The sequence below is a fragment of the Pogona vitticeps genome, chromosome 4 (assembly GCF_051106095.1).
Source record: "Pogona vitticeps strain Pit_001003342236 chromosome 4, PviZW2.1, whole genome shotgun sequence".
Taxonomy (NCBI): Eukaryota; Metazoa; Chordata; class Lepidosauria; order Squamata; family Agamidae; genus Pogona; species Pogona vitticeps.
The window spans coordinates 78,578,461-78,605,694 of record NC_135786.1 but is presented as its reverse complement, the minus strand read 5'-3'; the positions used below and the strand labels follow the sequence as shown (position 1 = coordinate 78,605,694).

The following is a 27,234-nucleotide window of genomic DNA, read 5'->3' as shown; positions in this document are numbered from 1 at the left end:
ACCGTAGAGTTTTAGATATTTTCACACTAGGTATGGGGAATGTGTGGCTCACCAGATGCAGATGGATTGCATCTCCTGCCACCATCATTATTGGTTAGGGTTGATCGCTGCAATTCCAGAACACCTGAAGAATTGCACATTTTTACCCCTGATGCTACTTGCTGCCATCTTCATGGCCAATCTCTCCCCACAGCAAACTGAAGCTAATGGTAGAGTATATCTAATCTGACAAGACCAATCATTCAGGATAGCCGCATATCTGTCAATTTGATTTTGAGCTTTCACCTGAGTGTTGCTTATTTGTTGTTTCATAATAACTCACTATAGAAATGAGAAATTAAAATCAACCAAATTTATATAATTTATGAGAAATGCAAATTAGCAGAAAGAAATGTTGCTCACATATTAAAATCAGATACTCTAACAAGAGAGTTTCTCTTCAAAACTAGAATCCCATTACGTAGACATGTAATGAATTTTAAAAAGATACAGTCTATATTGTTTGATAATTCAAAACAGAAAAAATGCAAATTATTTAAGATCCATTTTTTAAAATGCAATACACATAGTGCCATGCAAATGACTTTGTTCCATTTCCCAATATTGCACAGAAGAAAGAAACAACAGCTGTTTAAGGAATTCAACTCAAAAACACTTTTTCCCCATGGGAAGTAGTAATTTTCTGAGTCAAGTACAAACAATGAGAGGGGAGGTACGGCAGCAGTATTTTTTTAAACACAACTAGCATTTTTTAGTACCTTACGTCTTCAAAGTAATTGACATGCACTACATAGCAGCAGTTGCCCACATTGCAGATGGCGGGACTGAGGCTGAGAGAACAACTTACCTAAATCCACCTTGTGAACTGAGACCTGGAGATTTCCTGCTCCTTGGTGTTATATTATATTATAATATATTATATTACACCATCATGCAATTAACTTCATTTAAACATTGTTGGGAGACAACTTGTTGTAGTATTCCTGAGGATGAATTATGGCCATTCAACAGCTAATGGTGGATAGAAAGGTGGGCTTGGGAGGTAAAATAAGCAGTACTGACAATGATGGAGTTAGTCCTATAGCACTTGTAACACTAGTTTTTATTTTTCATAAGTTTTCATGTGTCTAAGAACACCTCTGAACACTAAGTACACTTCGTGCTGAGATCCACAAAAGCTTGGGAAGAATTAAAACTAGTTTGTCTTACAGGTGCTACATGACTATTTCTTGCATTAATTGTAACAACAGACTAACACAGCTAGCTGCTGCATGACTATGATGGGGTTACACATGTAAAGGCACTTGTTGAATTAGTGGTCTATGGAGAGTAACAGGCACCCTTGGGTTGCTTTCAAAATATTGAAACATAATTTTTTGTGTTCAAGAAATAAAATCCAAAGAACATTCACAAGATGCTGAACTTCCAGATTGTTTATAGTTGCACAGGAATCAATTGCAGGTTGTCTCTTAGTTACGGATTTTGTAATCGGGGATCTGCAGCAAGAGAAAAGGAAGAGTAACATTATTTTCCTCTGAATTACTGTAATGTTCATAGTGAAGCCACCTATAACACAAAATGGGTTTACATAAGTTTTCAGGATTTCAGACCCACTGCTCTTCCCCCCCCCCCAGCTACATTAAAAAACCTATAATGAAGCAATTCTATCGAAAATAAGAGATGTGCACAGACAAAGGCATAATTGCTTCAAAGCAATTTTGCATGCTTTGCAAGGAAATATGCTTTTCCCCCCTCCCTGCAGTGCAAGAAAGTGAATGTATGTTCACAAATATATGCATTTGGGCATTTTGGTTGAATGAGTATGTTGTTGGATTACATTTAACTTGCTCATTACATTTGTTTATTTAGTCATGAATATACACTGTGGAATTTGTGTAGAATCAAATGAGTGTGCATGGATGTGACCACTAAAGGCTGCACTGAAAAGCTACTGCTTAATACCTCACAAAACCCAAAAAGTAGCTTACCTGATAATCATAGAGATAAAAGTATACAGTAAGAAATTGTGAAAGCTTATTACAAAAATTACTACTCTCTTTACCAGAACTGTGTTTTGCAGTTAGAATTTGCATATAGATCAAAATAACTCAACAGCCGTTTAAAGCTGACCTTGGGTTAATTTATTGGTTGTTGAGAGTGGGAAAGGAGGAGGAAAGGTTTTAGCTTATTGGTTAACGTGCTATGTGAACAAAAGATCCCAGCGTTCCTACCTGAATCTCAAAGGAGGGCTGGAAAAAATTGGCGTGCAATCCCTAAACAGTGGAGAGCCACTGCCAGTAAGAAGAGAAAATGCTGAGCTAAGTAGTCTGACTGGGGTTCAAAATGGAACAGGTTCCTGTATTGTGTACACGATGTTCTTGAGCATTTCTGTCTGTTTTTATATGTAAACACCATAGGGAACCATATCTAGAAGCTAAATGTGAAGGCTCTATTAGGTATGGATATGGGGGGAGAGAAAATGTTCCATACAGTTACGTTACTTTAGCATTCATCAGAAGCTAATTTCTGAAGCAACAGGGGAATTAAAGTGGGAAAAGCCACGCATTCCACATCCTCTCCTACAGGCAACTACTGAACTGCTAAGTGACTTACCGCTGCCTTCAAAGCTTGGGACAAATCTTCTAGTAAATCTTCAGAGTCTTCTAACCCAACAGACATGCGAATAAGTGTATCAGTGATCCCAAGGGCCTCTCTATCTGCCTTGGGAACTGAGGCATGAGTCATGATAGCCCTGAAAAAGAACAGATAGGGTGGGATTTCAGATGTATAAATAGAAAGCATGAGATGAGCCCAGTACTAGTGATGTAACACAGCAAGAAATGAGGCAAAGTCACATCTTGTGCTGTAGTACATTTATTTTTATTTTTGGACGTTCATTTCAAGCCATTTATTTCCATTAAAAATTGTATCCTGCCATTTGGCTTGATCACCTAATTATGCATAAATTTTAGAAGTACAGAAAAAGGAGAACTTCTCTTGCTACAGAAATGTTAACACTGTAAGAGCATAAGGATATTTTAAGGGAAATCTACTTTTAAAATAAAGAAAATATGAATGACTTCTTAAAAAGCCAAGTTCACCTTATTTTGGAAAAACATTAGTAGCACTTTTGTTACTATTATAATTATTATTATAACTAGGATTGTAGCTCCTGGTAGCCATGATGACTGTGGATCAAGCTATAAACCAAAAGATAGTAATTATTCCAAAGTCTGGACAGAACAAAATGCATTTGTGCTTACTTTTTAACAAGAGAACACTCAATCTATAAGACACATCTTTGTAAAAGATTCTCATTATCCTTGGCATTTTTCAAAGCTGGAACTTCTTTTCTAAGGCAGACAATAATTTGAAACTCTTCTGATTTGAAAGGATGGATCTTCAAATCAGAGTAGTTTAGAACTAACGAAGTATTTATATAGATCTTCACTGTGGTTTTTTAAAAAATACATTAACTATCAAGGTTTTTCACTGTATTCTGGGTGCAGATGACTGTACCAAATATGCCCCCATCTGTACAAAGTTTAAACAGCAGACTAGTGTCTTACAGCCAAGACTGAGATGCATGTCTGTGTTTCATGTTTTCTTGCCTACACTACATGAACAGTGGTTTCAGATAAACTTCACTTACGGATGCTCAGCCAGGCTTTCATATCCTCCCAGACTTTCAGCCAGGGCAAAAAGCTAGAGAAAAGAAGTACAAAGTATTATATTCAAACAAAGATTTGTTTATTTTTCCATCTGAAAACCTGCAACTGAGTCTATGCAGAAATAAGTGTGATTAAACCCAAAGAAATCAATGGGAAGACACCCCTACCTGAACACGGGATCAGAAAAAAAGAGGAATTATTTTGGCATAGTGTTGTTGTTTTTAAAAGAAATTATTTCAGTGAGAAACTATTTGACAGAGTAACAGCAGTTTACAATTCCAGCTTTCTTAGGGAGCACCAAGCTAGAATTCTTAGCCTCAATTTCACAATAAATAAGCAATAGGTTGAGGATCTGTGGTTTGTTTACCTCCCACAGGCTGGAGCCCTTTGCTTGTTTAGCACTGGCAGGAGGAGGTAAGTGGAGGTGAATGAGCAATATGTACTAGCATATTTGCTTGCCAACAATAAGCAGCTCTCTTCAGACCTTTGGCTTACTGTGATCTGCAAACTGGACCAAAATCAGCAAGATGTGCTAGGTAGCTTATCTGTCTTGAAAGAATACACTGCAAAACTCTGAAACCTACTAAACAATGAAGTGTAGCCTTATTTAAGATGACACATACTTGTGTTTTAAGTGTCAGAGAAGATTTTTTTTCTTCATGAGAAGGGAATAGTGGGGAGAGGGGGGAAACCTGATGTCTACCACTAAGCAAAGAAAACTGGGCTGAGCAGAGCTAGTTGTGGCTACAGAACGGAAAAATATAAAAGGTGTACATTCATCCCTTTATACTTGTTGGCCTCTCTGGATCTCACAAATAGGAAGGGATAAATATCCGACAAATCAGCAATAATCAACAAATATCACAATTGGTTTTCATTATTGTCCCCCTGACTAGTGGCTACAGAATTAGACTGAACTGGTACAGCATTGGTTCCCAACCTTGAGTAACCCAAGTGTATTTCGACTGCAACTCCCAGAAACCTCAGCCAGCACAGATAGTGGTGGAGGCTTCTGGGAGTTTCAGCTCAAGAACACCTGGAAAAGCCAAGGTTGGGAACCTCTGTGGTACAGCATTATCGCTGACAGCCCTAGTCTACAAAATCCTATCGACCATGGACTCTGCATGTATAAGAACATAATGTTTCAGATTTGCCAGCTCTATGCTGTGATTGAGAAGGCAAGGGGAACTACAGAGAGATATTCAGGTGTTACCCTCTGCTGTGAAATTTTTCCCCCCTAAATTCTCTCTGTTCAGCCGTTCCCACAAGTACCACCCCAAGAGTGGATGGCACACCCTGGTTTTATTGTGCCTCATCCCCAGCCCAGAAACATTCCAAAGTCAGAATCTGAGATACTCTTACTAAGTGGGTTTCTAATGCATAACTCCAGGGAACAGAATTAGGGCAAGATGTGGATTTAGTCATAAAACCTCAATTATTTACCCCAAGCCCTTGGCATGGGGCGGTTTATAACACGGGACAAATATCTATGCTTCTCTGTGTGTCAGATGGCTTTATCCACAGTGATGGCTTGGGAGCAGGAATACGCCTTTGTTCATTACCATGCAAGCATGTCAAGCAAAATCCAAAGAAACAAAACATTTAATTTATCGGAAAATGACTACACAGATGTAGTGAAGGGAAAAGACTTTTCTTGTGATCTGTGCTGATCAGGCAAAGTTTTCAGACTCAAAGCATATCTCATGTCAGGCATCTGAAACACAGGATGCCAACATTACTTCAGCAAAAGCTCCCATTCGTAATTACAGGAGATGATGAGTGTAGGTGCAACCAAGTGACGCTCAATGGCTTTTGGGCAAGCATGAGTTGTCCAAAATATGCATTTCAATTAATTCTGATGCACCCTTTTTCTTCTCTGTCCTTAGCGCTGCTTCCCACAACCACATGTGCTTATTTACATTGCATGCAGGGACTTCCTAGAAAAGATACCCACACACACCCCGGGGCTCTGCAGGGAAAGAAAGAAGCAACTTCCTGCTTCTTTTGGCAGCAAACCCTGACCAGGTCGCCAGGTGGTGCTGTTTGTCTTCAACAGGCCCTGCATGCATTTACATTCAGATGTTTTTACCTTCAAGCTTTTGAGAAATGTGGAGGCAGTTTCAACATTCCCTTTAATGTAAAAGGAAACCATTCCCGGGCAGCCTGTGCACTGACGCTTCACCAGCTCAAATTGCGGGTGTGATGGCAAACCTGAAATGAGCCACACGTTTTACAGAAGGCTTGACTTCTAGTTTTACTTGAACACACACATACACATGTACACATGAATATGCGCACACAGTCACACATACAAACAGGCTAACTAAAGATGCAAATAAAACAGGCATTCATTGGCCAGCAGAAATACCTTAAGTGAATCCGTTCCACAAGCCAATTTGGCAGAATGAAAAGTAAGCAAGGGTTCTGATTACAAGCTTAATATCCTTGGGTTTGGGGTTGGTAATAGGTGGCCTTTTTCACACAGTCTACATATATCAAGCTTTCCTACACACTCACAGGGGAGTGAGGCCATCTTTCTGGCCTGACTCCTGACACTGTGCTCCCTTCTTGACGCTACCCCTCAACATCCCATACATTCACCAATTAGCAGCCATCCCCTTTTTTATAGATATACCCAGTGAAGGCACAGGGGGCAGAAGTGTCTCCGTGGGGGGGGGGGGGTTTCAGAGAGGCAGCCCAATCTCATTTTCTAAATACAAACGCCTTAGACTAAGATCAGGTATAAAAAGCATTACCTTGGAGTCATGTGTGTTACCAAGGCAAGAAAAAATGCTGGAATAATTATGGGTTAGAAAGGCCCGTGGCACAGAAAAGGGCATGGAAGACACCATTCACAAGCCTTCATCTGCACCCAAAGCTGGCTGCAGATGAGGGCTTGGCCACAGACATATGTAGCTCAAGGCTTGAACCTAATTGCCCTGGCCAGCTCAATCAATTGCTGAATGGAAAGTTAGCCTATCATGTAAATGCAGTTAATTCAATGGGTCTAACCTCGTTAGCACTAGTAACTGGATTTATATACACACACCTAAGCTGAGCTTAGAAATGACTGCTTCTCATTGTTTTTTTAAAAAATGAAGACAGGATGGACCCAAGTCAGCCTCCCTCCACCCCTTCTTTTTTGGTTCCGGATTACTTTAGCAACTGTTAACTCACATACCAGGGAAGATAACTTTTTCCACTCTAGGATCTGATTCAAGGAACTGGGCAACAGCTAGGGCATTCTGGAAATGTTGTTTCATGCGGATTGCCAATGTCTTTAGACCACGATTGCAAAGATAACAGTCGAACGGTGATGGAACTGCTCCAATGGCTGCAAAGCAAAGCACAGAAATCACCCTCTTCACTAAATGGCCAAGTCAAGTATAAACAGGATCTGAGCATGACAGTTCTGCATCACTGTCAAGATATATCCAGATCTCCAGAAGAAGAACAAAATAGCAAACCTAAGCAAAGGCTTAATTCAGAAAAGTAAGTTATAGCATTGTGGTGGTGGTATTCTGAGACCAACCCACCTGGATCTAATCTAGGAAAACAGCACAGCAACTACCCGTCACTCCATATGCAAGAATATTCTTCAGTCATAATTGTGGTGCACAAGCCTCCCTAAGGACCGCTTTGCGCTCAGTCAGAGAGTTCCACAGGCCACTTACCTACCACCTTTGCACTGAGGCAAGTCCTAAGACCTCAGCAGTGCATAGCGTAAGTACCTTGAACAAGTCTGACCTTAAACAAGTACTTTACTTCGTGCAGCACTCTGCAAATACTGAAACATGGGGTTTGTAATTCTTTAGAATTCACAACAGCTCAGTTAGGTAGGACTCTTAATGACAGCTAGTTTGTGGCCCTCTCCACTCTCCTGGATTTAGCCAGACCCTGCTGTTCAGGAGACCAGTCCTTTGTAAGAATTTTTATAATTATTTTTATTAGAAAAATAGTTTCATAGAATCAGTTTATATTGCTCAAGCTTTAGCATAAAGTACATGTTTAAAGATTACAGTTAAATAAAATAACTAATCCTCATTAAAATAAGAAACTCTACTAAACTGGGCTAAGGTCGGCAAACCGCACCTACTTCTGGGCAATTATATACTCATCCAAATACATAACATATTCCAGAAAGAATCATCATCTCTCAGATCTTTCAGAAATCAGTTATCTTGTAGCTAAGCTCTAAAACCCACTTCTCCTTCCACCTTTTTCTACATTCTCAAACTCCTCCCTTCTTCTTGACGCTTCATGGCTGTTAACCAGTTAGCCTCAAGGGGACGGAACACCTTCCTCCACCCTCAATTCCCATGAAGATCCAGGTGTATTATCTCTTCTCCAATTAGCTCAGAATGTTGAGTCTTTTCGGGGGCCTCTTTGTTTGACCTTCAGCTTATCACGAATCATGCTGTACCAGTCTTCAGAAAAACACTCTCACACCACTTAGAAATGGAGTCAGACAGGTTCTTCACACAGAACCTGTCTGACTCCATTTTACATTTCTCTGACTACATATCCCACACTGCTTCAGCTCCATCACAATAATCATCACAGGTTACATTTTAATCTCCCTTTCCCCTGAAAGAACCTTAAGCTAGCTATGTGGTTCTCTTTCTTCCACCTCCAACTTCCACCGTAGCCACTAAGGTGTTTTTTTAAAATCCTCATAGAAACACAGGTTTGCCCATGACATAAGTCCAAAAGCAAATCCAAAGATCTGAAAAGTTCTTTTTTGACTCTGAGAACCCTCTAGCCAATAAGGACATTAGTCATGACGGCTGGAGGATTCTGAGATTTATGGGTCAAACAAGTACACTTGCTATACTCCAATCATACCAATAAAAAAGGATTAATTAAGCAACAGCTCTATAACTGGGATGTTGAAAAAGACAGCTTAAAAATTTCAGAATTTAAACAGTTTATATGTTTAACTCACCGTATTGTAAGAATCTAAGTTTCTCATGGAGAGCATCATCATTTATTGAAACTAGTCCCATTACAACATCACTGTGACCTGAAAACACAAAGAGGCCAATGAGGAAGAAAATGGCTGTTTGCTTACATAGGTGGAAAACAAGGAAACTCTTTTTGTATTTGTTCTGTTCTTATGCCTCTACATTCCTTATGCCATAATGTTAAATCTGCTTTTAAACATCTAGTTACTGTAAATTTAAAATAAATCTGAAATAAAATTGTTAGTTTTTTAAACTGCTGCAATGTTTTTTTTCTTTTTCCCTCCCTGACTCCTTTTCTTTGGTCAACATGCTGAAAGAAATGAACACAGCTGCTTCTTTAGAAATAAGTTTTAAAATTTGGCATCATATGTGAGCTGGTTAGCTCAGTGGATTAGAGCACCTGGTTATTGAACCAAGAGCTGGGAGTTTGAATCCCCAGGGTGTCTCCCAAGAGAGGAGCCACATATCAATTGGTGCATGAGTAGCTGCTGGGGTTACATACCTTTTCACCTGTGAGGTTTCTGACAAAGCGTTTTCCCAGACCATCCACAAAAGAAAGAACCAACCAACCAACAAACAAACTGTTTTCTGAGTGTTTTACACCTGCAAAACCCTTGAAAGCTCACCATAATTCAGAAAAAAATTGACATTATTATGTATGTGCTTTATGTTAGCCCTTCCCCACCTTGTGCCCTTCAGAGGCTAACTGGGGTTTTTCCAAAGTCTGGACATCTGGAAGGAAAAGCCTGTGTATGCTGGCCTCTATGTCCTGAGACTTTCCAGAAGTTTTGAAACTGCACAATCTGGGTCCACTCCCCATCCCATATTGTACATTTCTATGTATACAGTGGTGCCCCGCATAGCGAGGTTAATCCGTTCCGGATTAACCTTCGCTATGGGGAAACTTCGCTAAATGGAACAGAGAAACCCAAATGGGTCCAAAACTCACCGTTCTGCGATGTTCCCCCATGTTCCGGTGGCCATTTTGGGTGTTCCGGTGGCCATTTTGGGTGTTCCGGCGGCCATTTTGGGTATTCCGGCGGCCATTTTGGGTGTTCCGGCAGCCATTTTGGAACCGCCAAACAGCTGTTCCCCCATCGCAATGCGATAAAACATCGGTATGTGATCACATTAGCGATAGCAAAATCCGCATCGCTATGCGGATTCATCGTTAAACAGTGCGCTCGTTATGCGAGGCACCACTGTATGTCTATATATTCTGGCTAAGAATTAAACCTTATTTTGTCTAGAGGGATTTACTCCCTAACAAGTACATTTAGGGCTATCAACTCACTGTACAAAAGAAGATCAAGGATGAATGACTGTATATTCCTAATAACAAATATTGTAAACACCTTTTAAGATTTCGTTCTATCTGCTAAGTAATTACATAAACCTTTTTCTTGAAAATGTCAATTAACGCATAGACACTAGGGTGGGACCGAGGACATGCATGACTTTAGGGCAAGGTCAATAATCTTTTTGTACATATTCTGGACACTAATCTTCCTGTGTACATGTCTTATGGTGGGAGAAAGGGAAGGGAATTATATGTTTATGAATGTCACTGGAAAAACAATTTTTCTTTTTTCAAATTGGCATGAAGAAAATAAACATTAAAAGTAAAAGGAATAATATACTGCAAGATGTAAAGGAACTTTGACTGCTGGTTACAATATCAGCATAAGTGCACATATTTTATATATTAGACACTTACCATTCATATATTTAGTTGCTGAATACATACAGATGTCTGCTCCTAAAGCCAAAGGTCTCTATAAGAGAAAAAAATAACACATGTCAAGCTGGAAAGGACTCATTTTGTTTTCCATTGAGAGAAACAACAGGAATTATAGAATGGCTGAAATCTTGTTGTGTAATGTAAACAAGTTTATAATTTTCAATCTGTTCCTCACCAGTAAATAAAGAGCCCCTACTATGATTCTCAGGGTTGTGTGTACACACTTGTTTGATGTGTGTGCAAGAGCACCCCTGAGAATCCTACTGGGAGCTTTTTATTTATCAATGAGGAATGGAATGCAACTTATGGCTTTGCTTATGTCATACAACAGGATTTTGGCTCATGGGTCCTAAGGAATTTTATGCATCCCTGGAAATCCCAGTATGACAGCAATTTCTGCTGTGAAGAGGTTACATGAGTGGGGTATATAGGAAAGCCTCCATAAGTCTCACTAACACTTTCCTAGCTGTAGCTAATGCACATAAGCAATAAAAAATCTTGCCTTAAGGTGGAGCAGAGAAATAGAGTATGGGATGCAGAGGGGGAAAGGAGGAACCACATTCTTGGAACAAAACAAGGGGGAACCAAATTCTTATGATGGAATCCAGTGATCTAATCCAGCAGGTGGAATAGTTTACATCAATAGCAGCAAGATGAGAGGGAGGATTTGTCACCTCCTCTGAAACTTTTCAAGTGCCCTAACAATCAGCTCTATATGGTTGGAGGACCAACCCAGAGCACAGTTGGGGTGGATCTGGGGAGATGCAGAGCAGAGTATCATAATATGAGCACAAGACTGCTTGTGTGATGCGATATTAAATTTCACCTTATGGACAAGGGCTTTGCAAGATGAGAGCTCAGCCTTTCAGTTTCATATTTTATTGAGGGATATAATCCAAGGCTCTTCATTTAAGCTTACGCAGTCCTCTGCTAAAGGAAAAACATGGGCTCCAGCAAACAAACTTGGGGGGGACAGAAGGCAGAGGGCAGCGGGGGCGGCTTTGAATTTCCCGCCCTTTCCGTCTTTTGTAGGTCGAAGCTCCGGCCACAAATCGAACTAAAATTTTGCGGCCGGAGCTTTTCATACCTTGAAATTTTCATAACTAGGTACCCTTTGTAAGTCGAGGGTCCATTGTATCTTACTTATTTTGAAAGACCTATTAGGGTTTCTATGTCGATTCTGACTTGACAGCACAGAACACACACACAAATCTTATCACAGGGGAAATCTTCCCCAAAACGTATTGCTTTTCTATACTTAATGTTCTGAGCTTTAATATTGCCTTTCAATGATGTAAACTGCCTCTTTGTCCTCATTGTTCTTGGGTTTAAATATTGCCTTTTACTGATGTAGACTCATGTTTATTGATGTAGACTCATGCCATTATATACTCATTGTTTTCAACTTGCAATGTTGTCTTGCAAGGTTGTAAGTCACTTTCGGTCCTTTTCATGGAGAAAGACGGGGCAAAAATATTTTAAATAAATAAATAAACATTGCACCACAGGAAACCCAAAGGGTTTAGGGAGGAAATCACCTCATGATAGTGTTATCTGGACCTGTTGCCAGGGCCTGATATGGATTATTAATAAAATGGACATGCTCTGGTATATCTTTTGGAGACAACTGATGAATACATTAATAAGCGCTGGGGTGGGAAAGAAACAGATGTTACAAAATACAGACTGTTGCTGTCACTCGTGTTTCCTTTTCCCCTGAATTTTAATAGAGAATGAACGCAAAATAAACTGTTATTGAGTCATTATGGGCTGTTCTGTTGCATTTTAATTAACACATTCTTTCGCTAGAAATACTTTAACCATCAAAGCATATTTTCTCCTCTTTGCTTCTGGCAAACAGCAATTTGGATCACTGGACATTGTTTACCTCTATTATATAGGCTAATTGGCTAGGAATGTTTGTTCACTGGGGATTACTTTGGGAGAACGGGCTAGATTATAGGCCTACACTATTGTCAGAATTCTAATACCATGGAATTAAGGCCCTTCCATTTTACTGCCCTTCTCTTCTGCTGGGGCTTTCTCAGTGCAACACTATAATTGAACATGACATCTGTTCCTGTTTTCCAATAAGTTAACAAATTACAGACTCTGCACCTTAATACTTAAAACTCAGCATTTGCACAGTCCCGTGCATCCTTACTCAGAGGGAAGGTCCATTTTCTCTAGCGGAGGGCACTCTCCAATAAGTGCATTTGTGATTGCAGCTTCACTGTACAAAGGTGAGCGAAGGATTGATGCCTTTACCCTGAAACAATACTGTGCCTTTTAAGCCCTGCCAGTGTTATTTTATTTGCTAGTCATGTAGACAATGCGAATTGAGCCCCATGATGGAAAAATAAAACTGTTACACCCAACTGATGAAACTGATCATTTTGGAAGCCCAGAGTTCCAAATCCCACACTTGCAAGTGCTGAAAAACCCTTGCCACAATCTTATAACATTGTGTGTTATACTATGGTGCTGGCCCAGTGTTTTCTAGGCTCCAGGAAATAAATCTAGTTTCTGGCACTCTGAAACTAATTGGGGCCATTAATGGCCAAATCTCATTGCTTATTAATATCAGTAACATAACAGGGTACAGTTAATCACAGTTAATACAGCTTCTCTGTATCACTGCAGGATCACTGATTTATTGCAATATAACTTGTCTTTCTGTGCACAGCCTTATAAGAAATACTGTAATAGCGAGATGGATTACCAGACATCTTTAACCTTAAATAAATTACACGGAAAAAGGTAATAAACTTATCTTGTGCAAATGCAACTTCTTCACTATCTGATGAATACAGACAGAGTTTGCTTTATTGGAATAAAATGGAACATAATATTATGAAATATTATGTGGGATGGTAACCCATAATGAGATATGGTTTTTCTGTGCAGACAAGTTGCTCCCCACTTCCTTTTATGAACAGCTGAACAGGGCTACCAAAACTAGCTGAGGCCTCTTTCCTTTGTTCTAATGATATTTTCACTCAAACTGAACGGCTCTGTGCTGTTGGATTTGGCAGCATCCACTTGCATATATGCTCCATGATAGAAATTCTTTCTCTCTCTCTCTCTCTCTCTCTCTCTCACACACACACACACACACACACACACACACACACACACACACAGAGAGAGAGAGAGAGAGAGAGAGAGAGAGAAAGAGAGAGAGAGAGAGAGAGAGAGAGAGAGAGAGAGAGAGAGAGATTTTACCAGCAGTTCCAGGACAGTTCTGAATTAGCTCACCTGGAAATAAGCAGACATAAAGGTGTTATCCACTGCTAAAATAAGTCCTTCATGTTTATGGACAACTTTGGCACATGCTTGAATGTCAACAACTTTGAGCATTGGATTTGTGGGAGTTTCAATCCATACGAGCTGAGAAGACAAAGATGGAAAAGAGAAAGTTATAAAATGACATAAACATATTATTTGACAACATCACCAAAAACATCATACATTCCTCCTTTTCCTTCCTCCAGCACTAAATTACAAATTTTAGGAAACACTAAATTGCAAATTTGAATCTGTCTTCCATGATACACACAGATTTTGTTATTTCATATGGGTTCTCACCAGAGGTCCCATGGAAATCGACTGCCAGACTTGTAATCCTATGAGGCTAAAGTTTCAGCATTGACCCCAGTCACTCAGATCTATGACTAGATCACACAGAATGAATTTATGGAAGGATGAAATTTTGGAATGCAGGACAGATGGCTAGTTCTGTAACCAATGGGAAGGGATGGTCCCTTGTTTGCTTCTAAATGTATGAGCAGCATCTTAAGTCTTCCCACATGAAAGTAGCTTTGATCAATCTTTGTGTCTGAAACCCTTCAAAACATTACATCCCTTTAGCTGTACGTCCAAAGAGAAGATCACTGATGTCCCTTTTTAATTGCCCTATCTATTGGTGTTGGATATTCCTCAACTGAATGGGAAACCAGTTACCTACTCAAGGTTAGCGTCCACTGAATGATGAAGCCTTTTTGCTCATTTCTGTGGGAAGGCCACGGGAAGGAATGTATCCTTTCTTGCCTTACCTGAACAGCTCCAAAATGAAGGCACTAGCCTTAGATTGCTAGGACTGTCCCAGAAAACCTCTCTAGCCAGAATAACTAAACCCGAGATGGTTGCACTGGAATGGGCAAGCCGCACCACTGGAGCCACACCATCGCTGATGGTCCTGTTGCTGATGACTGCTGTTGAATCTCATTCAGGGGTTGAGATTCCCGTGGCCGCTGCAGTTGCTGCTTAAAGAGAACAGCCTCCAGCATTACAGAGCCTTGCCTCTGTGCGGGGGGGGGGGGGGGAGCCCCTTCTTCCCTTCCAGAAGACCCAAGTGACTTTTTATTTGATGAGCTGTGCTCCATTAAAATATGTCAAAGAGGTGGAAAGTCTCTTTCAGAAGGTCTTTAATGGGAAATTTAAGTTACTGAAAGTCCCTTGCCTAGAGCCCTCAGAGACCTTTGACAATACAACACAGGAAGGCTCCCTTCCTCCTTTGAAATGAAGGACCTATGCAGCATTATTTGTTCACTAGTGTTATGAATTCCAATGAAAATCCCCCCAAGCAATCATAAGAAATCATTTTATGATTCCATTTTCCAAAAGTTTTGGAATGATCTCCTGCCCCAATTCCTAGCATGCTCCGCCTGGAACAATTCTATAACTTTGATTATCTTGACACATTAATGCACTCCACTTACATGATAAGTGCCCACATTGGCAAACTGATGTTAGATATTGGCCAGAAAATGAGATATTCCACCTCCACAACATGTAGTCATGTGGGACTTCTTCCTAAGCAGCCCATCGAAAATGAGATGTGCACACCTAAGGCTCTCACCTGCACTTTTGCTTTGGATAGCTACAGCAAAATAAGAATACTTCCAACACTGTTGTGCACTGAGCAGGGTTTAAGAGAAAATAACATTCACTCTTCAAGGAGCATTCCTCTGTTACCTTGGTCTCTGGTGTGATAGCTGCCTCAAGGCATTCCGGCTTGGTACAATCGACAAAAACAGTTTTCAGACCCATGTCTGATGCTATCTTTCGGAAATACCTATTTGTACCTAGGATACAAAGATACGGTAATCAGTTTTAATGATCTGCATCACACATTCATTTCATAAATTTTAGAAAATCCAGTGAATGAGAGGACAAATATATCTCCTGACTTTCTCCCAGTGAGCTTAAGGCATTGTAAATGACTTTTTTTCTTCCCCACTTCAACCTTATAAGAATCCTGTGAGGCCTGCCTGGCTGAGAGAAAATGGTGAAGGTAAGCAGAGAAATTCATGGCTGAGTAGAAATTCATGGCTGAACTCACTGCTTCATTCTTTTAGAACCCACGGTACACACATGATACCAAATAATGCTTGAATTCTTTCTGTAAACTGACAATAGTACTGGTAGAAAGCCTAGCTGGTTTCCGTGGATCTTATTTCCAACTAACCAGGACAGCAGAGTAACTACCGCTGCTAAATATGCATTTGTTAAAATATTTGTATCTTGCCTTTTGACTTAAAAATATGGAGGCTATCAGCTTTGCCCAACATGAAAAAGGGCTTCAGGCTGGAGCACCTGCTTTGTCTATGAACAGTCTGAGATTCAATATTTGGACTTATTCCCAGCTAATTATTTTTTCTTTTCAGATTGCAACTGGTGTGCTGAAAGTCCTTTCATCATCTTCTCAGTATCACCTTGGTTTCAGCAACCATACCCTGCATGAACATTTGTTTCTGAAGCTGCAATCTTATGGATGCTCAACTGAGAGTATGTTACACTGAAGTCTATGGTTTACTTCTGAGTAGATCCTTACGAAATTGCACTGTTAAACTACTTAATGTGAGAATTTAGGAGATAAATTCCCATTTCTGTCACTGAATTTAATACTCTGAAGATTTTCCAAGAGCATGGAAGTACTGTATCATGATAGAAGTAACGATACGCCTTGCTGTTAAAAGCAAGGATCTCTCCTCCCAACCTTCTGCAGTGGATGCTGTCCCATCCCTTGAGCACTGCCTGGACACTGTGCTGGGATGGATGAAGAACAACAGACTGAGGCTGAACCCAGACAAAGTGGAAATCCTGTGGGTGGGGGCCCCTAGTGTCTTCGATCTGGGTGCCTCCCTTTCTTGGGGGGCGGGGTTTCTCTTGCCATGAAGGATGAGGTGCACAGCTTGGGCCTACCTCTGGACCCAGAGCTATCAATGACATCTCAGAGAGTGTCTGTGGTCCACATCGGCTATTTCAGACTAAGGTGGATCACTCAGCTGCATGACACGAGGTCCCTCACCACCCTGGTCCAGACAGTAGTATTCTCAGGATTAGACTGCAATGCTCTCCACATGGGGCTGCCCTTAGTGCTGTCATGGAGACTTCAGCAGGTCCAGAACTCAGTCGCCAGACTACTAAGTGGGGTGAGAAGACACCAAGATATCTTCCCCACCCCCCGGCCACCCTGCACTGGTTACCTGTTCGTTTCTGTACCAATTTCAAGGTAATGGTGTTAACATACAAAGCCCTAAATGGTTTGGGATCTCATGTGGCAGAACGCCTCCTTCTGACCAGATCTGCCCCTTCTGTAAGATCTTCACAGGCTGGACAGCTGAGAGTTTTGAACCTAAGAGAGGCCCAGAAAACAGTAACCAGAAACCAGGCCTTCTCGGCAGTAGCCCTGCAACTGTGGAATGCTTTCCTGCCTGATATTTGCCTAGCGCCTTCATTGGGAACCTTTAAGCGATTATTAAAAACATTTCTATTTAGACAGCCCTTTCCGGACTCTACAACATCTGATACAACAGCGCTAAAATAACCAGACTTCACTAATGTTCAACTTCCACTATGCTTTCTTTATTTTATTTTAATGTTCTATTGCTATTATTTTCATGTGTCGATATTGTATTGATTATTTTATTTTATTGTCCACTCCTGTATTGTTTGTCTTTATACTTTATTTTATGGTATTGTATAAACTGCCCAGAGTGGCCTGGGTTGCTAGATGGGGAGTACAGAAATAAAATAAAATAAATAATGTTAACCTGACAACTTCTGAGTGAGTAATATTTATTTGTTATTTCATAAACACTAGTTTTGGAAAGCATTTGGAGCTATATTCATTTTTTTAAAAAAAAAATAATGTTAGGGGAAACACGTTAAGGTGTTATATTAGTCATTACTCATGAGTAATGTGCAGTGTATTAATTCTAAAAATACCAATTCTAAAAATTTCTCATGCTACCAAACTAGAAATCTGGTAACTGATTTCATCCTTTCAATAACAACAAGAACAACCGTGATAAAGCAATTCCTGTGTCTTCTACAGTCTGGAAACTTATGCATGGAAAACACCATGCTAAGCTAAGTTTCAGAAGGAATCCCCAATCCCTCGACAGCCGTGCTGGGACATGTTATTTGGCTACCCAGCTGGGAGCTAGGGTAAACCGATATCTGTTTTGCTTATCCCCGAAAGCCATTCTTGGCTGCTGGCCTGGAAGGGCAGAAAACAGGGCAGCACAGAGATCTTAAAAGAAAATAAGAGTGAAATGATACAGAAAAGGGCTATAACCTTAGTTTATTATATATGAGGTACAGTATTAGTTTTTAGAGAGAAAGGGCAAAGTTCAGCAAAGTCAAACTTTATTATGAAGGCAATATGTTTTAATCAGTGTTTAGCTCTCTCGAATTATTGTTCTAGTTGTCTGAAAATTAAGCACAGTGGCTGAAATCCAGTAGTGAGCTGCAAGTAAGGTAGCCCCCCTGAAACAGTGGGGATTTGATGAGTCAACTCCTCTGTAAATTCCATTGATTCAAAGGGCCTCCTCTAATAGTCATTAACTACTGACTTCAACTAGTGTGTTGGATCAAAGATCTGCCCACGGTGGACAGAAAGACTACACTCACTGAAGGGACCTCCACCTAAATATGGGGTTCCCTCTCCCACTGCACTGTAGCTCATCCCACACAGCAGGGCTCTCTGTGCTCTGAGCTATTTTTACATTTGAGAGGCTGCCCTAGGAAGAAAAAGAGGGAAGGAAAGTGTGCTGAAACCAGCCCAGTTGTTTGCAGATAAATCTGGACCCAGCCCAGCAGTTACTCGATTTCCAAAGGGACAAACTCATCTTAATTGCAAATAAAGGATGTCATGCAAAAATTTATTTATTTATTTATTTATTGAAATTATATGCCGCCCACTCTACCCAGAGGTCTCTGGGCGGCTTACAATAATTGCTAAGCGTTCTGCTACAATGGGTCCAATTCCTGGCACACCTAGAGAGCATTTGGAACAGAAACGTCTAGAAGAAAAAGGGTGAAGCATAGATGAATAAGTAGCCCAGTGGCTCCAAACTCAAGGATGAATTCAATACAAAAAATGAGGAGATGTGGTGAATTAACTGCTAATGGAAGGGTTTGTTTTCTTTTGCTTTGTCTGGTGGTACAATAGCATCAAAGGCATTGCATTTCTTCTTTAATACAAACCACTTATTGTTGTTACTTCCATCTGACTTAGGGCGCCCCTATGAATGAGCGATCTCCAAAATATCCTGTCCTTAACAGCCCTGCTCATTTCTTGTAAAGCTTGTGGCTTCCTTAAGGGAGGGAGTAAATCTATCTCATATTTGGTCTTCCTCTTTTCCTCATGCGTCCAACTTTTCCCAACATAATTGTCTTTTCTAAGGAATCTCACTTTTTCCTGACTGCCCAAAGTAGGACAGTCCCCTTTTTTGTTTCCATAGATAGTTCAGGTTTGATTTGATCTAGGACTCCCTTCTTTTTATTTCCAAGGGGGTCCAGGGTACTTATAGGCAATCCTCCAGCACCATTTTTCAAATATAACCAATTTTTTAAATTTTAGTTTTGCTTCTCATCTGTCCTTTACAATTTCTTCCACTGCTTTTTATTACCTTTTTAGCGCAGAAATTGTCTTTTTGCATTCTTTTCTAATAACATTTCTGATTTCAAGGATGCTGAATGAAAAAAATTATGTCTTATCCTTATTCTCTAAATCAGAATGACAAACCATCTTCAATCTGAGCTCGAAGGGCAAATACAAAACATAGTTCACCAGTTCAAATGTAACAGCAAACAAAGAGTTTAAGTAAAACTCTTTGCGTAATTGTGTGCAAGTTACAGTGCTTGTTCATGTGTAAAGAGGGACCAATGAATACTTGTTGCCAAACAAACTGTAAGATCAATTAGAGTCAGCTTTCGAAATAACTAATTATATCTATCTTACTAAGGGTTTATAATTATAGCTTTATAAGTTATCCAAACAATTTGGAAAAGAAAATATAGAGACAGTGAATTTAGTGAGACTCAGTGCTGATTCATAGATAACCATCACCACAACAGTGGGTCATAGCTTGAAGTGTCTACTGCCCAAGATTAAAAAACATTGCTTTTGAGGAAATACGAACATGCCACCTAGGTTGACCTGTTGTGTCACTCTCAATAATAAACACAAATATGCAAACTCAGGTTAAATATATACTTACATGCCTTCTGGACTGCAACCCACAAGATTACATCCAGGACACTTAAGATCAACTATACACAAGAATAGCACTCACCTCCATATACATCATCTATGCAAATAATAGTATCTCCTGCCTTCAGCAGATGTGCAATGTTCAGAGTCGCTGCTAACCCAGATGCATATGCTAAACCTAAAAAGGGAAAAGAGAGAGAGAAACACAAATGAGATTAAATGAACAATCTACTTTTTCAGTATATTTTGGCAAGCATGCATGGGGCAGAACCTGGCTCAGTTGAACGTGTACATATTCACAAGATAACTGAATGATGTGATTAGTATTACTTTCAAAGACTTTGAGCCAAAAGTCAACACAATGTTTCTATCTAAAAGAAAAATTTTTACTCCTGTCCTACAAAACTATACTGTCGAGTTGCACTCAGTTATGATATTACTCTGGCAAAATGAAAGGGAAAAGTGGGGTGGAAGAAAATTGGGGGGGGGGATGGAACATTTTTATAAAATTTACTAATCTGCAGTGCGAGCTTTCATGGATCAGGAGGAAGTAGATGTTGAGCTACAAAAGTTCACACTGTCCGTTTTTAAAGTGCCACAATATTTTGATCTTGCTTTTTCTCCCTACATTAATATTGCCACCATGCTGAGACAAACTAATAAGACGCTTGCTATTGTAATGTTAGATCAAGTGCCTCAGACTTATGGCACCTCATGAATGAGTGATCTCTAAAATGTCCTGTCCACAGCTACCCTGCCCAGCAATTAAAAACTCAAGCCTGTGACTTTGTTTAGAGAGCCAGTGCATCTCACTATTGGATTGATGACTGAACCAGGATATACAAAATCTCTAACTATTTCAATTTCTTCATTGTCAATGTTAAAATTGTACAATTACGTTATGTAGTCATGATTTTTGTCTTCTTAACATTCAAATGCAGTCCTGCTTTGGCACTTTCTTCTTTCATTTTCACTAAAAATTGGTTCAAGTCATTGCTGCTTTCCGCCAGCAATATGGTATCATCTGTATATCTTAAATTATCAATGTTTCTTTCACCAGTCTTCACTGGAATCGAGTCCGGCTTTCTCTATGATGTGTTCTGCATGTAGATTGAACAGATAAAGGGATAAAATGCACCTTTGTCCAACACCATTGCTTATAGGAAACCATTCTGCCTCTTTATATTCTGTCCAAATGGTAGCTTCTTGTCCACAGTGTTAGTTACAAGAACAAGGCTACCTCTTTGGAAATGCTTATACCATATGCAGTGTTTTAAAATCTACATATGCTGCACTTGCAAATTGGAGCTCTCAAATGTACCAATGCCAGAAACAAACATTCTAGTGAAGTTTTTAAAAAACTTATTAAACAAAACGATGTAATTATGTCACTGCAAAGCATAACGCCAAGATCAGATTTATTATAAACCTACACAGTTGTTTTCTAATAAACTTCCTACAGACTGAAGATGATATATACATCATGGACCAAAGACAAAACTTTGATAACTTACAGTACTTAGCGCCATCCAATGCTGCTACAGCTTTTTCCAAGCAATCGCGAGTAGGATTTCCACAACGACTATATTCAAAGCCCTATAAAAGAGACAAAGTTCTATAACTTTATCAAAACTGGATGAAACTGAGTGTAACTACTCAGATTTACAGTGGTGCCTCAACTTATGAACATCCCTACTTACGAACATTTCAACTTACAAACAGCTCCAGTCGCAAAAAAATTGTATTTGGAGTTTTACCAGGGAAATACAAAATCTGCTACTGATCATGAAATTAGGAATCATGAACATCTATTTTTAAGACTTATTTCATTAATTTATATGCTGCCCTGTAATTGCTATGCACTATGCTGGGTGGTTTTCAACACAATAAAATATAACCCTGTAACAATAGAGTTATCAATGAAATCAAGGAACTATAATACTTAATACTGGAAGCCTGATAACAGATAAGGTGAAAGAGGAGATGTCAAATCAGATTTAAAATCAGGCAGGGATGTCACGTTTTCACCTTTTAATTGCTTTTGTTAATGGAAAAATAAATAAAGCAAGCTGCTAAACCTCAACATTGCAGAAAATGTTGCAGAATATTCAACATGTTTTTATATACTTCATTTCCTTCTATTCGTCTTTGGCTTCAAGACAAAGGAACAGAAATTGTAATGCCAAATTAGATTTTGCAAACTAGCACTGCTTTAAACCAACAAAGTTTGAGTTAGGAATTTACCAATTAACAGATGTCTTTTAAGGATTCAAAGTCAGGTTGTGCAACAAGTCAACACTAAGCATTTGTCGTGAAATGCAGTACTGTCTGAATATACTATTGAGCCATAAATAAACACACACAATACCAACATGCATCATGGGTGACAACATGAGTTTTCTTCAGACACTGATTACCATGATAGTGGGAAAAAGGTAAAACTAAACCAAGACATAAATGGCAAGGAAAGGGGGAAGGAAGGAGGAGCTCCAAGGTTCTGCTCAGGCCTGTAAGTAATGTATGCTGGACTAACAATATAAGTGAGATGCCAAAGACTGCTTCCCCCACCATGACCATAACCATTCTAATAGATACAAAAACTGCAAAAACTCTAATTCTCATGGAGCTAAAACGTGGAGGCAGGAGAAACCGAGGACAACAAATGCACAAGAAGTCTTTGAATTGCGATCCAAAGGTTCAAGTTTCAGTCTTCGGAGAGCTCCTCATCACAACAGTTATGCAGCATCCTTGCTGGGCTATTTTTTACTTTGGGTTTGTTTTGTTTCTTCTAAGGGAAAGCTCTGCAGAAGTGGCAGGAAAATGTGACAGGGTTCCAGACGACTTTTCATAGGTTTACTTTTCAGAACCTTTTAAGCTCGCCCCCTCCTTGCCATCAAATTCCATGAATGAAGCCGTGCGAGAGCACAGCCCTTCGGTTTGTACTGTCAGCCAGCAGGAGGCACGTGGAGGCAAACAGAGCTGTATGCAGCACTCCTGCTTTGCACCTCAGGTTGAGTTCTGATGTCAAGGAGGAAACGGAAGAAGAGCAGGGGGCTGGTAAGCACAGCTGAGGAGACGTAAGGTGCAGAGCTGAGACTTAGATCCCCAGTACGACTGTATGCCTTCTAGGAAGCCGATCCAGATACATGGATCTCATGGGCTGAGACGAAGAGGAAGGCGGAAATTAATTTGACAGGGTCAAAGGAAAAATGGAGGGAACAACGGAAGAGGCTTTAGACTGAATGATGACTCAGAGATTCACAGAGAGTGCACTCAGTTGATTTGCTCCAGCCACCTGCCTTCTCTGACAAGAAGAATTACTATTCTAAACACTTCAAAGGGCTCTTGGGACTCATGGCTGCTCTTCAGCCGTGCAGGGGTGTTGCTCTGTTGCCCTGTAACCATACACACTCCAGTCACTTCTTGCTTCACATCTGATGACTTGCGAGTCCCAAAAAATAGGCTGCAAACAGGACAAAGGAAGGCTCAAACCCAATCAGTGTAGTGGCCAGGGTAGGAAATGAAAGAATTCGGCTCTTTTTGGAAACAAGATTTTTCATACAATGTTCAGATCAAATAAGTCACAGAAAATTTCCAAACCCACCCCCTCCTGTTTTGTAAGTTAATTACTCCTGCTGGTCTAAAGTTTCACAGTTGAACTAGTAAAGTATTAAGTATATTGGTGAACATTAACGAAGAAGCAGCCGTGTCAGCATGCTGAAGCAAAACTAGTACAGAATTATGTGCAACCTTGAAGGCTAACAGACTTAGTATTGTGGCATTAATCCACAATAGCAAAACATGTTCAGGGAGCCACAAGACTTTTGCCAGTGTTAACTTTTTCACGTATTAATGAACAGGAAGTGCCATGGCATTTAAGGGCTTTTTCAACTCAAACTATATCATGAGTCACAGAACACTTTGGAAAGCTGCCCACTTGCTTATGCAATTTCTATTTTGCATTGTATCATCACAAGGACAAGGTAGCCAGGCAGGTTTCTTGTGTCCTGCTCATTAGAGCCTGCTGAGTTAAAATGACTGAGCATTTCCTGACAGCCTCAGAGTTACTCAGAGCTATTATAATATGAGAAATTCAGTAATGGAGTTGCACGACGTGTTGGAGAGATGCAATTTTGCTGTTGTTGTTGTATTTTTAAATTAAACTTCATAGAATCATAGAAAAGTTGGAAGGGGCCTACAAGGCAATCAAGTCCACCCTCCACCCCTCTCAATGCAGACTTTAAAAGGTTATTTTTTAAATCATACACCAATAACTTTACTGTAACTTAACTGTATCTCTCTCTCTCTCTGTGTACATGCATGCGCACACACACACACACACACACACACACACACACATACATACATACATATACATACACACACACATATATACATACACATATATACATACATGTGTGTGTGTGTATAAAATTGAAATATATACAATTGAAAGAAGCAAATAATAGCCATAATGTTATTGTCTTCCTGAGTCAGAAAATGAGTAATTGAACTGTGGAATTATAATCTTTCTAAAATTGGAACAGGAGCTGGTTGGATAGCTCAGTGGTTTAGGAATCTGTCTGTGAAGCCAGAGGTTGAGTTCTCCACTGTACTTACTGTGGGCAGAGCCAGCCTGTGTGGCCTTTAACAAGCTGCACAGACCCAATGCGTCCCCAGAAGAAGGGAATGGTAAACCACTTTTGAGTACCCTCTACTTAGAAAATGTTAAAAAGGGTCACCATAAGTAAGAATTTAATTGAAGGCACATGATTACTATTGAAATAGGAACCATACAAATATATAACAAATAATGGTACTGATGTACTAGGAAATGAGGATCAAACCATTCAGTTCATAAAAAATGGAGCTTCGCAAACATCATTTGCTTCCTATCTTATTGGTTCCTCCTCATCCTAAGTACGGTACATTAAAAATCAATTCACATGCGAAAGCCTGGCAGTATAATTCCTACATGCTACATTACAGACATAACAGTTAATTTAAGATTACTTTCTTCTTTCCACTTGGGGAAGTGTGTGCCAAACCAATCCAAACTGAAATCATTAGATGTAAGCATTTCCTCCCCATAGCCATTTCTGTTTCAAAATTTGCCCACTTTTGTGAGGGTAAAAGGAGCTGGGAATCTTCACTGGTGCCAATGGAGGCTTTTGGGAGGCAGCATTCTGGAATTAACAATGGATCAGAGACTAGGTGGTGGAGAGATGACCCCGATCTAAGGCAGAACTGGGCACACTAACCTGATTGTACATATGAAAGCAATCTTCAACTTCCTATTTAACAGGATGTGCTACTAGAGGTCTTTTAAAAAAAAACATAGCAAGAAAGGCACAATGTCTGAATGTCACACAGAGAAAAAAAATGACGGGTGAGCATTTCACCTTTTTTACAGGCTGCATTCTTTCACCTCCTAAATGATTTTTTGGAGTCAAACAATGTGGAAAAATTAAAATGCTTATATGCATTTCATGCATCTGTCTCATTTTTTGAAAAACAATTGTTAGAACTTGTGCTCTGGAGTGGAGACAATTTTCACCAAGACTTCAGTGTAGGAGGAAAGAGCTAACCTTGTTCAAACTCCACCAAGACACTGGCATGGTGATGTTTGAAAAACAAAATACAGGGCTGTCTAGTTTGGCCCTTAGAATCTCCATGTGACTTTTGCTTCGCACAAGGCTCAGAGTAACAGGGGGGGGGAAGTGACATCAATAATGTCTTTAAGCATAACTGATCCTTACAAATGGGCTGCAGATCTTTCTGCTGCACTTCCACAGCTCTGTCAAAATTATGCTCATGGAACATACAGTGGAGCAAATAGGGTCAACATATTTGACCTATGCACCACTCCCAGAGGCTTATTTGCCTAGCAATTGAAAGAATACTCCTAGACAGGCAGATCCTACAGGCAATACTACCCACCAAAACATACTTCCTGCTCCCATTCCCTCCTTGACTCTCTCTCTCTCTCTCTCTCTCTCTCTCTCTCTCTCTCTCTCTCTCTGTGTGTGTGTGTGTGTGTGTGTGTGTGTGTGTGTGTGTGTGTGTGTGTGTGTGTGTGTGTGTGTGTGTGTGTGTGTGTGTGTGTGTGTGTGTGTGTGTGTGTGTGTGTGTGTGTGTGTGTGTGTGTGTGTGTGTAATGGGGGGAAGGTAGAAAGTCTGCAAACAGTTAATGACAAAACTTATTGGATTCCAGGAAAGCGTTATGATGACTGTACAATATTTTTTAGAAAAACTCCTATTGGAAAGCATCCTAAATCTGTTTGCAATCCACTTATTCCAGGATTTCTTGATTTATGTATCTCACTTCAGAGATCAGGAAAGAGCAAGAAAAAGTGGGTTCACTGGGAGATAAAGAATGACCTTGCAAGCACACAGAAGTCCGACAGAGTAGCAGGGCTGGTAACCAGACTGAACCAGTCAGTTGAATGCTAGAGGGCTGGATTTGGGGTCTCCCACTTATAGTCCACAAGGTGAGGAGAAATTCCCCCGGAGTGACTCTGGGCCGGTCACTCTCTCTCCCTTCCTCTCAGAAGGACCAGCCTCCCACCCTTGTCATGAGGTTACTGAGGGGAGCAGGGGAGCCATTTGTGCGCCTCATGCTCAAGGGGGAACCGGGACTCCCGTTTAACTCACTGATTCATTCATTCATGAAAATAAGCATACACTGGGAAGACAGCCTGACTGGGGGCACTGGAAAAGAGGAGGGAACTGCTCCGAGATGCGGGTCCTGCTCTTTGGGAAGACTGCAGGAATGTGCCCAAGCTGGAGAACGGGAAGGATGAGGGGGTGTCAACGGGGGTGTTTAAGGGAAGCCAGCGAGTGGAGAGAAGGACAGAGGGGGGTCTCCCCCATTTCCACCAGCGCCTCTTCCCTCCCGCCCGCCCTCCTCTCCGGGGTGTCTCTCCATCCGCGTCCCCTTCAGCCCCTTCTCCCTCCCTCCCTCCCTCCTTGCCTGCCTGCCTGTCACTCACGCTGTGCTTCCCCGGCGCGTGCTGCTTGAAGGTGGTCGCGAGCGAGATGGGGGGCACCACGGCCAGGGAGTTCCATTGTTCGGGCTCCTGCCCCACGTGGATGGCCTGGGTGGCGAAGTGCCGGAAGGGCGGCAAGAACCCGCGCCTCGGCTCCGCTGGAGCGCCTTCCATGGTGGGGGATCCTCGCGGCGGCGGCGGCGGCGGCGGCAGGTGCCTGCTTCCCTCTCGGTCGCTAGGAAGCCCGGCGGATGCGGCCACGTCGGGTCCGCGGCGGCAGGAGCAGGAGCGGGAGTAAAGCTGAGGCTGGCGCAATCTCTGGACGGATTGCTGCTCCGCCGGCTTTCGCCCTCTGGCTGGCAGG

The 27,234-nt window shown here is 40.8% G+C and overlaps 2 protein-coding genes across 2 annotated transcripts in view; both read right to left on the bottom strand.

Annotated features, from left to right (window-relative positions):
* Window positions 1-337: 337 nt before the first annotated feature.
* Window positions 338-27,234, bottom strand: LOC110079859 (cystathionine gamma-lyase). Its single transcript, XM_072997802.2, has 12 exons — window positions 26,874-27,234; window positions 21,396-21,477; window positions 19,964-20,059; window positions 15,354-15,463; window positions 13,635-13,766; window positions 10,353-10,410; window positions 8,617-8,694; window positions 6,853-7,005; window positions 5,761-5,882; window positions 3,653-3,705; window positions 2,614-2,752; window positions 338-1,496 (listed from the first exon to the last, which is right to left on the bottom strand). Exons 1-12 carry the CDS (start codon window positions 27,042-27,044, stop codon window positions 1,470-1,472), a joined length of 1,221 nt encoding a protein of 406 aa, XP_072853903.2. The 5' UTR covers window positions 27,045-27,234; the 3' UTR covers window positions 338-1,469.
* Window positions 990-27,234, bottom strand: part of LOC110079862 (cystathionine gamma-lyase-like) — an 84,591-nt gene continuing 58,346 nt past the window's right edge. The window contains exon 12 of the mRNA XM_078392979.1: window positions 990-1,496. Coding sequence (XP_078249105.1) covers window positions 1,470-1,496 — 27 coding nt within the window. The 3' untranslated portion in view covers window positions 990-1,469. The remainder of the gene's footprint in view (window positions 1,497-27,234) is intronic.

Bases quoted from the DNA above. Each gene is read 5' to 3' on its own strand.
- LOC110079859 (XM_072997802.2), bottom strand. From the start codon at position 27,044: ATGGAAGGCGCTCCAGCGGAGCCGAGGCGCGGGTTCTTGCCGCCCTTC. The intron at 20,060-21,395 runs GTAAGTTATCAA...TTCCCTTTTTAG, and splicing joins ATTGGATGGCGCTAAGTACT to GTTTAGCATATGCATCTGGG. The intron at 1,497-2,613 runs GTAAGTCACTTA...CTCTTGCTGCAG, and splicing joins CCCAAGCTTTGAAGGCAGCG to ATCCCCGATTACAAAATCCG.